At 41.6% G+C, this 16633-nt stretch overlaps 1 protein-coding gene across 1 annotated transcript; it reads right to left on the bottom strand.

Moving 5' to 3' along the window:
• Positions 1-4905: 4905 nt before the first annotated feature.
• On the bottom strand, positions 4906-13116 carry stim2a (tromal interaction molecule 2a). The gene is made up of 12 exons (XM_046842545.1): positions 12076-13116; positions 11787-11917; positions 9820-9931; positions 9614-9725; positions 9385-9500; positions 8583-8760; positions 8311-8488; positions 7830-7991; positions 7622-7722; positions 7189-7430; positions 6813-6996; positions 4906-6595 (listed from the first exon to the last, which is right to left on the bottom strand). Exons 1-12 carry the CDS (start codon positions 12167-12169, stop codon positions 5104-5106), a joined length of 3102 nt encoding a protein of 1033 aa, XP_046698501.1. The 5' UTR covers positions 12170-13116; the 3' UTR covers positions 4906-5103.
• Between the last annotated feature and the right edge of the window lie 3517 nt (positions 13117-16633).

Raw genomic sequence — 16633 nt, 5'->3', positions numbered from 1 at the left:
TCTTCATCTCACACACTTGTGCTGAGTCTCGGGCTGCTGAAGCTCTTTCATCATGTATGTTCTTGTATCTGATTGGTCCACGTCACTGCAGCATATCTCTTTAACTTCTCATTGGTTGCGGTTAAACTGTCATAGACGCACAAACTCCAGCCGTGAGGTTTTTATACCAGGCCTTTGATGGAGATGAACCTATCGTGTGATTGGCCAATGCCAGTGGAACATGGTGCTTTGTTCTGAAACTGAATGCAGGTCTGTGCATTTTGTACCTTATTTGATTGCAGTGTTTTTATGCAGGGAGACAAAACACGAAGACGAAGTCAACACAAAAAATCTGGTAAATATAATTAATCAAAACTCAAATCATATTTTTGATCGCAATCTGAAGCTTTACTGATCTGATTGAAATTAAATGCAGTGTGTGATGTTTGTCTGATTCACGACAGAGCTGTTTGTTTGTCTGTGTGGAGACTGTGTGTGTGTGTGTGTGTGTGTGTGTGTGTGTGTGTGTGTGTGTGTGTGTGTGTGTGTGTGTGGGAAACAGAAAGGTGTTTATTCTTACTATATCTAAGAAGTGACTCTATAACCACAGATGTTTCCATAACTTGTAGTATTTAGTGTGTGTTATATATATTGTGTATGTGTAGTGTATGTAGTGTGTGTGTGTATGTAGTGTGTGTGTAGTGTATGTAGTGTGTGTAGTGTATTTGTAGGGTATGTGTAGTGTATGTAGTATGTGTAGTGTATGTAGTGTGTGTGTGTGTGTGTGTGGTGTATGTAGTGTGTGTGTGTGGTGTATGTGTGTGTGTAGTGTATGTAGTGTGTGTGTATAGTGTATGTAGTGTGTGTGTGTGTATGTGTAGTGTATGTAGTGTATGTAGTGTGTGTGTAGTGTATGTAGTGTGTAGTGTGTGTGTAGTGTGTGTGTGGTGTATGGAGTGTATGTAGTGTGTGTGTGTATGTAGTGTGTGTGTAGTATGTAGTGTGTGTAGTGTATGTAGTGTGTGTGTAGTGTATGTAGTGTGTGTGTGGTGTATGTGTAGTGTACGTGTAGTGTGTGTGTGTAGTGTATGTAGTGTGTGTAGTGTATGTGTGTGTAGTGTGTGTGTGTGTGTATGTATGTAGTGTATGTAGTGTGTGTGTGTAGTGTATGTGTGTGTAGTGTATGTAGTGTGTGTATGTAGTGTGTGTGTATGTATGTAGTGTGTGTGTATGTAGTGTGTATGTGTAGTGTGTGTATGTAGTGTATGTAGTGTATGTAGTGTGTGTGTGTGTAGTGTATGTATGTGTGTGTAGTGTGTGTGTGTGTATGTGTAGTGTATGTAGTGTATGTAGTGTGTGTGTGTAGTGTGTAGTGTGTGTATGTAGTGTGTGTGCAATGAAAAATCAGGTAAGACAGAATTATGATCTTAAAATAAATAAATTATCTTTTTACTTAAATCATAAAGTTGTGTGTGCAATGTATGTAGTATGTGCATTGTAGTGTATGTGAAGCGTATGGTGTGTGTGTGTGTGTGTGTGTGTGTGTGTGTGTGTGTGTGTGTGTGTGCATTTCTCAGAAAATGGAAGGTGTTAATGCTCACTGCACCTAAGAAGTGATCGTCTCTAACCACAGATGTTTCCATAACCTGTGTGTGTGTGTGTGTGTGTGTGTGTGTGTGTGTGTGTGTGTGTGTGTGTGTGTGTGTGAGAGAGAGAGAGAGAGATGCAAAACAAAGTAAGACATAAATATGATCTTAAGATCCCCGAATGACCTTTTTATTTAAACCATAAATTTGTGTGTAAAGGTTTCAGTGTGTTTGTGCAGTAAATTAAATGTGTGCGCAATTTAAGTGGTGTATGCAGTGCATCTGTAGTGTGTGTGTGTGTGTGTGTGTGTGTGTGTGTGTGTGTGTGTGTGTGTGTTTCTCTGAAACAGAAAGGTGTTTATGCTCACTGGATCTAAGATGTGACATCTAACCACAGATGTTTCCATAACATAACGTTAAAGTGCTTGTGTGTGTGTATTTGTGTCTTTGTGTGTGCAGTGTTTGTAGCATGTGTGTGTGTGTGTGTGTGTGTGTGCGCAGTGTATGTAGTATGTGTGCAGTGTGTTTGCAGTGTATGTAGTGTGTGTGCGTGCAGTATATGTAGTATGTGCAGTGTGTTTGCAGTGTATGTAGAGTGTGTGTGTGTGTGTGTGTGTGTGTGTGTGCAGTGTATATAGTGTGTGTGTGTGTGTGTGTGTGTGTGTGTGTGTGTGTGTGTGCAGTGTATGTAGTGTGTGTGCAGTGTATGTTGTGTGTGTGCAGTGTATGTCGTGTGTGTGCAGTGCATGTGCAGCATATGTTACACTGTACACACACACACACACACACACAATACATATACTAGACATACAGATCACATACACACACTGCACTGACTTCAGTTAAAAGGTCATTCAGTATTCTATATATTAATTACATCTTACTTGCAGTGTGTAGTGTGTGAAGTGTGTTTAGTGTGTATGCAGTGTATGTCATGTATGTGAAGTGTGTGTAGTGTGTGCAATGTGTATGCAAACACTGTGTGTTTCAATTTAAACGTCTCTCTGAAACCAAAAGGTGTTTATTCTCACTGTGTATTGACCACAGATGTTTCCAAAACTTAAATCTGTGTTTCTTGTGTGTGTGTGTGTCCTTAGTTGAAAAATGAAGACGTGTCCAGCGTTTTTTCTTCCACCAATCCAACAGTAAATTAAAGTAGTGATAGTAATAATATTTTTTATTTAGAAAGTGTGTTATTTTCATGTAATCCAATACATTTCTCTTCCGAGCTGAATAAATGTGATTTATATCAAGTCCCTCAAAAACATTGTGTTACAGGTGAAAGAGACAAACAGAAATAAATCAATAAATCATGCAGAGAAAAATCTTTCAGTTGTAAACACACTGAGCAGCGGAGACACAGAAACACGGAAGCCTTAACGAGAATCCATAGAAGTTCTGTGTAGAACCCTACATCAGAAACGGTTCCAATCAGAAACCTTATTTGGGATGCGGCTGAAAGAACAATTACTTGTTCAAGGAACCCTTACAGAAACTTTTCAGAACCATGTTATATTTCCTTATCCAAAGCAACTTTCAACTCTCTCATATACACAACTGATTTACAGCAGCTGTGAAAAGTGTGGAAACTTTAAGCTTTTTATAGTTTTTAAGACACATGTATGTTCTTTTTGTTTCTATGCAACAAATTCTGTAAAAAAAAAAAAAAAAAAAAAGAAATTGGACAATGAATAGGTTGAGGAACCATCAGAGGAACTTGTGTAAGATGAACAGGAGAGCAGAAGAGATGTGATCAGACTCCCTCACCCTCACAATCACACATGGAGTCGGAAGCTTTGGGGTTGTTTTGGAGCAGGAAACGTTGGAGACTTACTGCAGAAAGTAAAATAAATCCTAAACCAACTTCCATGCCATACTTCAAAGCCATGCAATTCCGTCTGGACTTCAACATACAGATGATGAGTCAAAGCATACAAAGTTCTGCAAGTGTTATTAAGAGAGTAAACAGTCATCTGGAGTGATATCTATCATGGAATGTTCTGCCCAGTCACTGCACCAAAATCCTGTTGAACTGCTCTGGGATGAACAAGAAATCTAGTGAAGAACATCTTTGGTGCATTTTACAAGAGACTGAAATTATTTTAGCTGAAAGTTTGAAGAAATTAACTGTCCAGATGCTAAAAGTGTAAACGTTTTTTTTTTATGCTAAGTGGAACATCTGGACCTTTATAGGTTTGCTTTGGTCAAAGGAAATATTCATAGAGTTTGTTGCATATAAACAAAAGGAACATGCATGCGTCTTTTAAAAACCATGCACTGGACCAATGCCGGGCCCTTGAGCGAGGCCCTTAATCCTCACCTGATCAGTTATATTAATTATATCATTGTAAATTCCTGCATGTTTCAATACGTTTACCATGTTTAAGACTTTATAACATTTCATAATTCATACTGCGTTTAAGTAAACGATCTCACACACTCTCCCTGTCCAAAAACTTAAATAGTGCAATAGTCACTAAAATAAATAAACTTCATCCTACAACTATTATTTATTAAATTCCTCTAGAAGTTGCTGCATACAGAGTAAAACTATGACAAAATTGTCATTTTAACAATTAATCTATAAAAATAAGGCAGGAAACTTAGTGCTTATAAATATATGAAGACTTTGTTTCGATGTTGTAACTAGAAGTGACTTTGGGAACCACATAGTGGCAAACAAGTATCTCGCTATGTAGAATGGCCGCATCACTATATAAAGGTGTTACCATGGTAACTAGCATTAGTGACCATCATAGTATGGTGTAAATGATATTTGTCTGCCATAACCCTTTTTAAAAACATTCTTAAACCAGTGTAAAGCAACATAAGAAATTCACTTTCAATTTTACTCACAGTAATATAAACCCACCCCCTCATAATACCCATTTATCTGCACACAGTAAGTTTTCATATACATTAAGAAATTGAACAAATGCTGCCAAAGATCAAAAGGCATTGATCTTTTTTAAATCTCCAAACAAAAACAAAAACGAAAAAACCTACTCTAGCTTTGAACTCTATTTGCCCCCATGCACAAAGCCAGCTCCATGAAGATCTGCTTTACTTGGGTTCTTAATCTTGAGTGGCTTTAGAGCTATAAACCCGGTTAAACTTCTTTGGGATGAAAATCAGTACCTGATTTTATTAAAACCCTTATGGATGAATGAAATCTCTCAAATCTCCACAAAATCTAGTGGAACAGGAAATGAGGACTAAACATGGAATAAGATGTTCAGAAAAAACATACCAATCTTAAGGTCAGGTGTCTACAAACATTTGTGCACACATTGTATTTTCCAAGCACTGAAGCCTCTATCAGAAAAAAAAAACTAAATTACATCATTAAACATCTCTATATTAATATAAATGTTCCTACTCATTAAAATCATCTCGCAAAACCTTCCATAAAGACACCTACAGTTAGTGTTTCCGTATCACCCACTTCAAGAAACAGTTACTAAAGCATTTAAAGCAACACTGATCCTGTGAACATTTTTTAGTTCTTAGGACTTCCAGTTCTTGTAACGACTCAAACTCACAGCTTCTGTAAACCCCCTTGTGGATGTTCTCGTTTTGAGTCTTTATCTTTCTCCTTATCTTTCTTCTTCTTGAACAGATTTTTGAGCTTCAGAGATTTCTTGCCTTTGTTTCCACTACGGGATTCTTCTGGTGAGAGATTTCCAGATTGAGTAGAAACGCTGCTAGCACCATCGCTGCTCACTAGGCTTTGGGAGGAGGTGGAAATTGAGGCAGGATGTCTGAGGTCTGCCGAACTGGTAACATTTAAAGGATTCTGATAAGATTTCTCTAAGATCCCATCATACACTAGATGACTTAGGGGGTCTGAGGGTGGATTCCAGAGCATTAGAGAGTTGATTGTAAGGTCTGGTTGGCTTAAGAGACCTTGATCTGGAATGACAAACTCATCTTTGGATATCTTTGGCCTGACAGTCTCCACAGGTACAGCCGAGACATCTCTCGGGATTTTATCTAGAGGGGTGTCCAATGTCTCATCTTGCCCAATGTCCCGGAACAGTCTTTGTTTCTCTGTGACAAGTTCACGCTCCTCTCTTGAGAGCTTCATGGGTACAGAATTATCCCTTCTCTCTCTTAAAGAAATTCCTCGCCAGTTTTCCACTGAAGTATCTAAGTCATTGTGGGCCTTTTTTCTAAAAGTGCTGTCTATGGACGCACCTCTAAAGAGCTTTCCCTTGTCCATAGACAAGCCTCGTTCCTCTTTGAAGACATTTCTGTAAAATCGCTCTTTAGTATTTCTTACGTTTACATTTTGCCCATCCGTCGAGACAAAGTCATCAAGCTCATCTTTCAACAAGCTTGTGGAAGCAGAGTCCAAGGGTTTGTCCTTAAACACGATATTTCTCTTCTGAGTTTCCTCTTTTAGTATTGATCTTACATTAAATTCTTGCGCTGCATCACCACTTTGGCTATCTGTCACAGGTTCTTCTTTAAGTATAATTTTTGATAAGCTCTCTCCTGAAAGATTCTTCTTTTCTTTAAACATCTTCCGTCGCAGACCCCCTACATTTACTTCAGCATCATCCATGTATCTGATTCCAAGGTATGGTTCTGTGGGTGAATCTAGTTTCTCCTTGGTGGACAGCCTAATCGTAGAATAACTAGGATTGATTGGCAGACTCATTGGAATCTTCTTGAAATCAGCAGAAACCTCAGGTTCCTTTGCACAAGCAGGACCCACCAAAGCATCTGTATACACCTCAGGTTCCTCTTTGGAGATCTTTCTGGGTTGGGTTTCGACTTGAAGTTCTTCACGTGAAACTTTTCTAGAATCGACCCTTACAGGATACCCAAGTTCCTCTCGTGATATCCTGCGCAAGGGTTTGTTCTCTTGTCCATCAACTGGAATCTTACTTGTGACACAATCGGAGAAGAGGTCTAAGTTGTCACGATATATTTTTCGAGTTGAAGTATCCAATCCAGGGCTGGTGTACATTATTCCAACAGTGGGTCCAATGGGATCAATATCAGAGGCTGTTTCCAGACCCTCTCTGTAATACAAGCATTGGAGTACTTTTGAAATGCGTTAAATATGCCTTCCTCTATTTTCCATTTACGAATAGTAGAATAACACACCATAAAAATGCAGACCATGCAAAATACATTCCCTGTAATATAATAGTAGCTAAATCTAAAACTACAGAAGCTGCCAAATCAGAAAACGACCTACTTAAATCTACTAAAATCATCTGTACAGTAAAGACTTACGGTTTCACAATCACAGGGAAAAGGATTGCTTCCTCTTCCTCTTCGTCAAACCAAGGGACCGGAGGCCGAATCGGGATTAGAATATCAGGATCAGGTGATAGAATCACAGGTGCCTGGACAATATGACCGGTTCGACGAGAACGGACCAGGGCTCGAGGGGAAAGCTTGAGGGGAGTCACTGTGACTGTAGACAAGACAAATGTTTCATTGTTAGGTAAAGTGAGAATTTTTCTTGATTTATTTTTATGCCCTTTACCATCACAAAAAAAATTATTACATTTGACTTTTCTCTCACGTATCCCTTTGAGCAGTTTAAAGAGGTCCATGCTCAAAGGCCTAGTAAGTCACAACCTTATAATGTTGAAAAAAAACTCACCAGGAAGTTTTGGTGGCATCATGGAAGGCATTCCATCCTCCATGTCATCAATGCCTGCAGGCATTTGGTAGTTAGACAGAGTAGATCTTGGCCAAACCATCCAGTTGGTATCAGGGTACAAGGTAGCCATGAGGCTGTGTAGACCAGCATTGTTCATTATGGCAAATCCACACAACAACTCGATCTGCTGCCACCTGTGCAGCCGTTCTTGCAAACATGCCGTCACCTCTGTGAGGGCATTTCTGTTACCAAAAACACCAACATCAGGCTCCTTAGTAATTATCACCCCCGAAGATTCATGTTGCTCAATAATTCTCTTTGTATTCCCTTTAGTAACCATTTTTTTCCCATAAAACTTCAGTATAATCAATTTGCCAAAAACATTCCTGCGATAAAAACCCAGACACAAAAGTCCCCTCTCTTATATTCCTACTTGGCCTGTAAGATCTTGTGGTCCACTTCATCTAAAGAGGAACTGTGTGCCACATGGAGGGTACCAAAAACAGAACTTCTTTTCTTCTTAATTTTCTCTGCCTTGAGAGACCAACAAACACAGAAACAACAACAACAAACATGTACGCACTGAGTACAAGACACAAAAAAACCTAGATTCAAAAGTAGCCTGAAGATAGTGATGGTACCTCATCCTTTGCTGTGGCCAGCTGCTGCTCGGCATTCTGCTTTTTGATGTTGTAGTACTGCATCTCCACCTCGTGGGTGAGTTGCAGCCACAGCTGCAGAGAGTCCTGCACTGACCAGCTAGCCTGCATGTCCTGCTCTGCCTTCTTCAGCGCTCCACGAATCTGAGACCAAAATGTACATACACTGGATCAGGAGAGACATCCTACACTGCACAAGAAGGTCTCTACAAAAAAGAAGAAGTATTTTTTCAGGACATGTTCCAGAAGACTGTTCTGAAGGTGATTGTATGGAAACGTAGATAAATGAAGTTCTTTCTTGTAAACTAAGCGAGTCTCCAAACCTTTTGGTACCGTCTCCTACTATTATTTTTCTACCCCTGGATGATCCTCTCTAAGAGCCTCAGGGGCCCCATGTGGTTTTTTATAGCTCGAAATGAAACTGTTTGCCTTCCATGTAAAGTATGCTGAGGTAAACACTCACCTGTTCAAGTTCCTCCTCAGCATATCTCAGGCGGCTTAGTTCACCGACAGCCCCCTTGCGGAGCTTATACAGCCGGTTGGCCTCCTCTTGAGCTCCTTGGATCTCATCTCTCATCTTCTCCTCTAAAAACTGCTTCTCCACTGCTACTGTACGCTTCTCCTCCTGGGCTCGCTCCAGCCTGGGCAAACAAAAATTCCATTTATGTGACCACATTCCCTTTATCTCTGAGGTGAGGTGATGGTGGAACACCAGAGTAAACAATGATGACTGACTGCTCCTGCAGGTCTCGGAGACTCTTCTCAGCTCTCTGAAGGCTCTCCAGATCCTTTATCATTTTGGAAATGTGCTCCTTTGATGCTTTGTTCTGTACCTGAGCAAACCAGCAGCCACCCAGCCCCATTAATACCGACACAATGAGCAGGACATCCTTCATCCAGTTGTGTGGTGGCCCTGGAGACAAAACATGGAGGGATACAGCATGAAACACATTCAGATAATTGGTTCATCATAATCACACGGCTCTCTTGGTTCTCAGCTCTTGTGCTTTAATGTGGGTTTAAATAAATTTTGAATTCAACCTTCAAAATAAAATACTTGGTAGCTATTAAACAAAAATACAGACAGCTGAAAGAAATTGCATGATGGACAAACTCGTGATGATACGCACACCTCAGGTCATGTGTTATGATAAGCTCTCATCGCTTCATTCAACACAACCCCAAACATCTGCCCATCACTAAGGAGTTGAGATAGTGGGTTTCAGAGATGAGTTATTTGGGTTTAGATCAATCTAAATCTAATCTAAGTGTGAAAATGTGATCACTTGGTACATCCTGGTGTTTCCTTGAGGTTGATTTTGGTGTTTTAGTGAGGTTGAGGTTGGTGTCTACATCTACAGCTGCTTATATGTTTGCTCTCATCCCATGACATGATGTGTTGTGAATAAACACCATTACCCTGTTACTATATATGAAGTCTGAACATGTGGCTGCTAGAAATTAGAGCCACAAGATTCGATCTTGAATTACAATAACGTGTAAAAAAAAAAAAAAAAAAGAAAAATAAAATACTCACGTGTAGGAGGTCCAAACAGCACAACATCCAATGCCTTGAGCTTCAGCTTGTGTTTGTGCTGCTGGTCCTGGATCTTCAGGTAGGTGCTCATGAAAGATGGCTCATTGGACGCAATCCTAGAGAAAAATCACAATCTCTGCAACCAGACTTCATACTCATTGATTCAGTGCTGTACTGAAGCTACCCGAAGAACCTTTGAGGAGCCTGGACTCTGACTGGTTTCTCTCACCTGGGCAGCGTGTTTCCATTCACGTGGAATTCTTTAAAATTCTTCTCATATTGCGGCAACTCCACAAACTCCCTCAGCCAGCGCAGAACATCCTCCTGCGTCCAGTTATGGACTGCAAGAGCAAAAAAACACATCATTTTCACTGCACACACACACACACACACACACACACACACACACACACACACACACACACACACACACACCTTCTGAAGACTTCCAGCCCCTCCAGAGCTCCTCCATGGTGATGTGCTGGTCCTCTCTGTGCAATTTACTGTGTTTATTCGTCTGCTGTTGCTGCATGTCCTCAATAATAAACTAAAGGCAGATCACACACACACACACACACACACACACACACACACACACACACACACACACAGTGGCATCTCAATAAATTAGGCCACTGTCAAAGAAACCTGGGCTTCCATACCACCTCAGCAGTGCCCCAGTCTGATCTCCACCATGCCACAGTCTAATCTCCTCCATGCCACAGTCTAATCTCCTCCATGCCACAGTCTGATCTCCTCCATGCCACAGTCTAATCTCTAATTTTCTCTAAAGTCTAATTTTTATTGGTCTTATGAAGTTCTCATTTTCTGATTTTTCAAATATTTCAAAATAAAAATAAATCTCTGGAGAACTGTATGCTGTGTGTGTGTGTGTGTGTGTGTGTGTGTGTGTGTGTGTGTGTGTGTGTGTGTTTGTGCGCAATGTGTGCAATCTTGGAATGTGTTCTGTGCTGTAACTGGATATTCCATCTTAGGCATGTCCTTCATCTGCCCTGGACACTTGATCCGCATCCGCACACAAACACACACACACACACACACACACACACACACACACACACACACACCACACTCCTATACCCTTAACCAGCTCCCTAATTCACTACCTCCCAGTACGGGTAAACAGAACCATAAAGCTGCAGGACCTGAGGAACTCTTGAGCAACCACTGAAGAGCCCTTAAATTACTACCTTCCAGTCATTTTTCAAACAGAACCTATAAATATGCAGAATCCTAGAGGGCCCATTAGAATCCCTTGAGGGACTCCTTAGGGACCCCTGGCAGGAACAGAACATTTTCTCTAAGTGTGAAGCAACAGACAGGTTCTTGATATTATAAAGAAATGATGGACTAATATTTGGGAGTTTGTGCTGATCGCTCTGGTCTGTGATTGGGTAAAGGTGTTGATAGCTTCTCTATAACATGCAGGTTTATTCTCTTTATAGTGCATCCAGAAAGTTTTCACAGAGCTTCACTTTTTTCCACAGTTTTTATGTTACAGTTTAATTCCAAAATGGATTAAATTCATTATTTCCCTGAAAATTCTATAAATAAAACCCCATAATAACATTGTGAAAGAAGTTTATTTAAAATCTTTGCTAATTTATAATTTTTTTTTTTTTTATTAAATTAAAAAAAACCCTCACTTGTACGTAACAGCCTTCACGCAACACTTTGTTGAAGCTCCTTTGCCACCAGTTGCAGCCTCAAGTCTTTTTGAGTTTGATGCTACAACTTGACACCTATTTTTGGGAAGTTTCTCTTTCTTCTTTGCAAAACCTCTCAAGCTCCATCAGGTTGGATGAGGAGCGTCAGTGCACTGCCTTTTTCAGATCTCTCCAGAGATGTTCAATCAGGTTCAGGTCTGGACTCTGACTGGGCCACTCGAGGACATTTACAGAGTCATCCTGTAGCCACTCCTTCGTTATCTTGGCTGTGTGTTTGGTGTCGTTGTCCCGTTGGAAGATGAACCTTCGTCCCAGTCTGAGGTCCAGACACAATGGAGCAGGTTTTCATTAAGGACATCTCTGTACATTGCTGCATTCATCTTTCCCTCAATCCTGACCAGTCCCCACAGCATGATGCTGCCACCACCATGCTTCAGGGATGGTATTGGACCGGTGATGAGCAGTGCCTGGTTTCCTCCAGACATGACGCTTAGCATTCATGCCAAATAATTCAATATTTATTTCTCATAGTCTGAAAGTCCTTTAGGTGCCTTTTGGTGAACACCAGGCGGGCCGTCATGTATCTTTTACTGAGGAGGGGCTTCCATCTGTGTTATCGCTGTGAAGACTTTCTGCATGCACTGTACTTCATACTAAAGAAAGGAGTCTCCAGTGCCAGTCACTTTTATTTATCGCTCGTTCTCTAGCATTTACCTCAACGCTCTCCTCCACCTCGATCCCTCCATCCTGATCATCATCCATCTCCTGGTGGATGTGCCTCAGAGCCTCCAGGCTGTACAGATCTGCCTCGGTCACACATGGAGGTCTCACCTGCTGACACACATCTGGGGTGAGAGGTTACACACCAGAATTAATCAAGCAGGAGCAACATCATGAACAGCATTTATTCTCTAATCATTCTTCATAATCCCTCTCTTCCAAACCTGGTAGAAGAAGACACACCCAATCATCATCCTGAACTACAGTAGGATTAAAGGCTCACCTGTTATGGTCTCCTTTGGTGCAGGTTCAGCAGTGCTGAAGCTCAAGCTAATGCCAAAGCTGATCAGCAGGACTGGGAGTCTGAGCATCATCATCAATTCTTCATCCACAGATCCACCAATCAGCTCTGGGTCCAAAACACTGATGTAGCCTCTGGAGATGTTCTGATTTCCAGAGTAGATGTTTGTTAGCTTGCTTATTTCTTTGTTGATCGCTTGTTTGTTTGTCTGTTAGATCTCTGAGAAGACACTCATGAGACTTGTTACAGGGTTCCTGCCGAGTGCACGAGACGCGCTTGATTCTTATTGATCCATTTATTAATCAGCTTATAATTAAAGACAGGAAGTTCTCCTGGATAAAAAACTATATAAACAAGGAGGACAAAAATTGTCAACGTCTCATCACAGTGGACACACACACACACACACACACACACACACACACACACACACAGTATACTAATATAGAAAGCCGCGTGCGTAAATCACGTCACGTGACAGGCGTACACTACTTTTCCCCCAAAATACACTGCTGTAGCCAAGAGAAAAGGAAGAGAAGGAGAGAAGATAAAAAATAATCCATTAGAAAAGGAGCTCCGTTATTCCTCGCGCGCCCGGTGAAAGTGTGTTAGATCTCTCCGTGTGAAAGTGTGTTTTTTTTGCTGTAAATCCGTCCGTAAATCCCACACACACACACACACACACACACACACACTTCGCCGCACGCGTCTCCTTCAGCTCCTCAACGCAAACCCGGACGCGCTCTGGACACCGGGAACGCGCTCCGGTTTCAGGGAACGCGCTCTGGACACCGGGAACGCGCTCCGGTTTCAGGGAACGCGCTCTGGACACAGGGAACGCGCTCCGGTTTCAGGGAACGCGCTCTGGACACGGAGTACGCGCGCTCTGGTGGATGGTTTCTGGACACGCGCTCTGATAATCGGGAACGCGCACTGCCTCTGCGTTGGGAATCAATTAAATCAATTCCACGAGTTTATTCCGCTCAGGAATTCTGTTTAATGAGAGGAAATATCAAGTTCCGCTTTTTTCATTCAAAATTTTATTTCACACTGCTTTGATGAACAATGAAATTTAAAAATTAAGTTAAGAACCGAACCAAACACACGCGCACACACACACACACACACACACACACACACACACTTGTATTAATATACTGAACACCTAAACACAAACAGAACCCTGTAGGTTAATGGTCATTTCTAAAAGCCTATCAGAAAGAGTTCCATGGAGAAACCTTTTAAAACCTAAGAACACTTAATTACCAAATAAACCCTTGGAAAAACTATATTGGTGCAGGAGTGCACACTCGAAAAGGTTCTCCTGCTGTATTTCTGGAGGAACAGTCAGAGATGTTTCTCTGGATTATATACTTTATTATTCAGAAGAACCAAAAATATTTTTCAAGGGTTTGTTTTATAATCAAGGGTTCTTAGGTTCCTAAATGAGTTCCCAGAACAATTTTTTAAAGGGGTTTAAAAATGTATCAACAGACCCTAGAACCAGGAATTCACCAGGATTCACTCTTGAGGATTCACGTGACTCGGATTGGAACGTCCAAACTTTACTAAATAGTTTTACAAAGAAACACTGTCCTTATAAACAATCCCGGCCCCCAAAACTACAGAAATACAAGGGATTGCTGGTACACACACACACACACACACACACACACACACACACACACACACACACACACACACACTTTTCCTAGGCTCAGGATTAAATTTAGAACCCTATCATATTAACTGAGTCCAAGATTCACAACTCGGGTCTCAGGTTTCACCTCAACAACTTCGTCTGGCCTGAAAACACAACAGGTGTGTGTGTGTGTGTGTGTGTGTGCTGCTGTTAACCTTTGACCCTATGAGCATGCACAAGTGACAGGTGTCCATCATCAGTGTGGCATTTCAAAACCTCTTTCATGTTCAGCCGGGCACAGAGCAAGATCTCAGAGTGCACAAGTGGACCGCAGTAGGGCCCTTGTTTGGTGGAGTGCTGCAGAGATGGTTGTTCTTCTGGAATGTTCTCCACAGAGAAACGCTGGAGCTCTTTCAGAGTGACCATCGGGTTCCCGGTCTCCTCACTCACTAAGGTCCTTCTCCCTGGGTGCTCAGTTTGGCCGGGCGACTCTGCTCCAGGAAAAGTCCTGGTGGTTCTAAACTTCTTCCATTTACGGATGATAGAGGTCACTTTGCTCTTTGTGATCTTCAATGCTGCAGAAATGTTTCTGTCTCCTTCTCCAGATCTGTGCCTCCCTCGATACAATCCTGTCTCAGAGGTCTACAGTTTCTTGGACTTCATGGCTTGGTTTGTGCTCTGACCTGCACTGAAATGGTGGGACCTTCTACAGACAGGTGTGTGTCTTTCCAAATCATCTCCAATCAATTGAATGTACCACAGGTGGACTCCAATCAAGTTGTAGAAACATCTCAAGGATGATCAGTGGAAACAGGAGGCACCTGTCATGGTGAAAGCTGTGAAAACTCATGTACGAGTGATTTTTTATTTAATTTGTAATAAATTTGTGAAGATTTCAAATAAACGTCTTTCACGTCGTCATTATGGGGATTTGATGGTAGAATTTTAGGGAACATAATGAATTTAATGCAATTAAACCGTAACATAACGTGAAAAAAGTGAAGCTCCGTGAAGACTTTCTGGATGCACAGTGCACCAGTCCGGATCAGCAGTCGGGTGGAAGTCTTCAGGGCTTCTGTTCTTAAGGACTTGGAGTTTCTATTCCTCCAATAGGAACCTGAATGATTTTCTTCCATATAACTTCAAAGCAGCATTAGAAGTTTTAAATGTTCTACAAGAGCATGTTCTATGTCACAGGTTCATAACACTTGTCCTGGAGAACACTTTAGTAGTGTGACGGTCAGGGAGGTTCTCCAGAACCAGGGTTAGGAACCTGTGGACTGCTAAAGAATTGTAGGTTGTAATTAGAAGATCAGGTCTGAATGTACAAATCTGAAATCCAGAACATTAGCAGGAATAAAGAAAAGCTGAGATGTTTGTTACTAGTTGGAGAAATGAAACACGGATGCGAACATCATGTTAAGGTTTTTATTGCTCCACTGACGTCGTGAACTTGACTCGAGCGGATGAAGGGAGGTGGTGATGAAAGGGAGGTGAAGGGTTATGACCCGCCCCCGGGGTTCGATGCTGATGACGAGCTGTGATTACAGTGAGGATTCAGAGGCACTGACCCTTCAGAACATGAGCACTCACAACATCTTGGCTTCTAACACACTAAGAGTTAAGGAAGATCTGAGACACGTGAGCTGCGATCAAAGTGGCAAGATTTTGGCGAAAGACGTTTAAAGGCGTTTTGATCGTTAAGGCAACTACAGTGGCACGAGCAAAAAAATCATCATCCCGCCAAAATAAAAAATAAACTGGAAAATCTCCACTTCTGCACTGACATGGTCCACCATCTACTCAGACTTTGTGTCCTCTATAAACCTGAACTTCACAGGAAGCTGGGAACCTTTTAAACCTAAAGCCTGATGATGTTTAAATAAGCAGAAAAAACATTGATTTACAATATAGACCATAAGTATTGGGACACCTGACTGGTCCAGCTGCGTAAAGTTCTTAACCAAAGGTTGGAGCCACACAATTGTTTCAGACGTTTTTGGAGGCTGTGGCATGAAATTCTCCCTCAACATGGAACCAGGACACCCAGCATGACAATGCTTCTGTGCACAAAGCCAGCACCATGAAGATATGAGCTGGACTGGAAGATCTTGAGTGGCCTGCTAGAGAGCTCAACACCTTTGGGATGAATTGGAACGGCACCCCAGGAACCTCCTCACATCATCTACAGCAGTACCTGACTTTACTTTATTGTGGCTGAATGTGCACAAAGTTCCACACAATCTCCTGGAACATCTTCCCAGAAGAGTGGTGGTTATTATAACAGCACATCAGGACTCAATGTGGGGGGAAAAAAAACCCTCAGGTCAGGTGTCCACATACTTTCGTCATATAGTGCATCTATGGAAGACTATTCACTGTGGTTTGGAACACATCCTAGCTAAAAAAAAAAAGTGATGAATGTCCAGTGGAGAAGTTCTGCTATGAACTTTTGTCCAAGCTGCGTCTAAAGTTCTTTCATTTCATCTAAAAAAAAAAACTGATCATGTAAATGCTCATTTCAAACACCCAAATTCTGAAGGAGAATCAAGCAGCAGGCCGATTTCCCACAAGCCTGCTCCAAAGCAACTGGAGAGAAATAACACTGAAAAGGTTGTGACCTTGAAAAGTTGACCTTCTGTTTGGACACGAGTTGAGATTTCTTGTAGGCACAAAGGGCTTCGATTCAGCTGCCTCATGACAGGGAAAGAGAACAGTAACAGGAAGATCACCAAAGTGCACAGGTTTTAGACGCAGTGTTCAGTTCAGAGGTGATGGAGATCCCACAAAGTGCTACCTTCACACACACACACACACACACACACACACACATACACACACACACACACATACACACACACACCTGTTTGTCACTGCAGAGTTTCGCATGAACTCTAC

This window comes from Silurus meridionalis, chromosome 28 (assembly GCF_014805685.1).
Source record: "Silurus meridionalis isolate SWU-2019-XX chromosome 28, ASM1480568v1, whole genome shotgun sequence".
In the NCBI taxonomy this organism is placed as follows: Eukaryota; Metazoa; Chordata; class Actinopteri; order Siluriformes; family Siluridae; genus Silurus; species Silurus meridionalis.
This window is presented reverse-complemented; position numbering and strand designations above follow the sequence as displayed.

Bases quoted from the DNA above. Each gene is read 5' to 3' on its own strand.
- stim2a (XM_046842545.1), bottom strand. From the start codon at position 12,169: ATGATGATGCTCAGACTCCCAGTCCTGCTGATCAGCTTTGGCATTAGC. The intron at 9,726-9,819 runs GTGTGTGTGTGT...TTGCTCTTGCAG, and splicing joins GGGCTGGAAGTCTTCAGAAG to TCCATAACTGGACGCAGGAG. The intron at 7,992-8,310 runs GTGAGTGTTTAC...TTTTGGTCTCAG, and splicing joins CTGAGGAGGAACTTGAACAG to ATTCGTGGAGCGCTGAAGAA.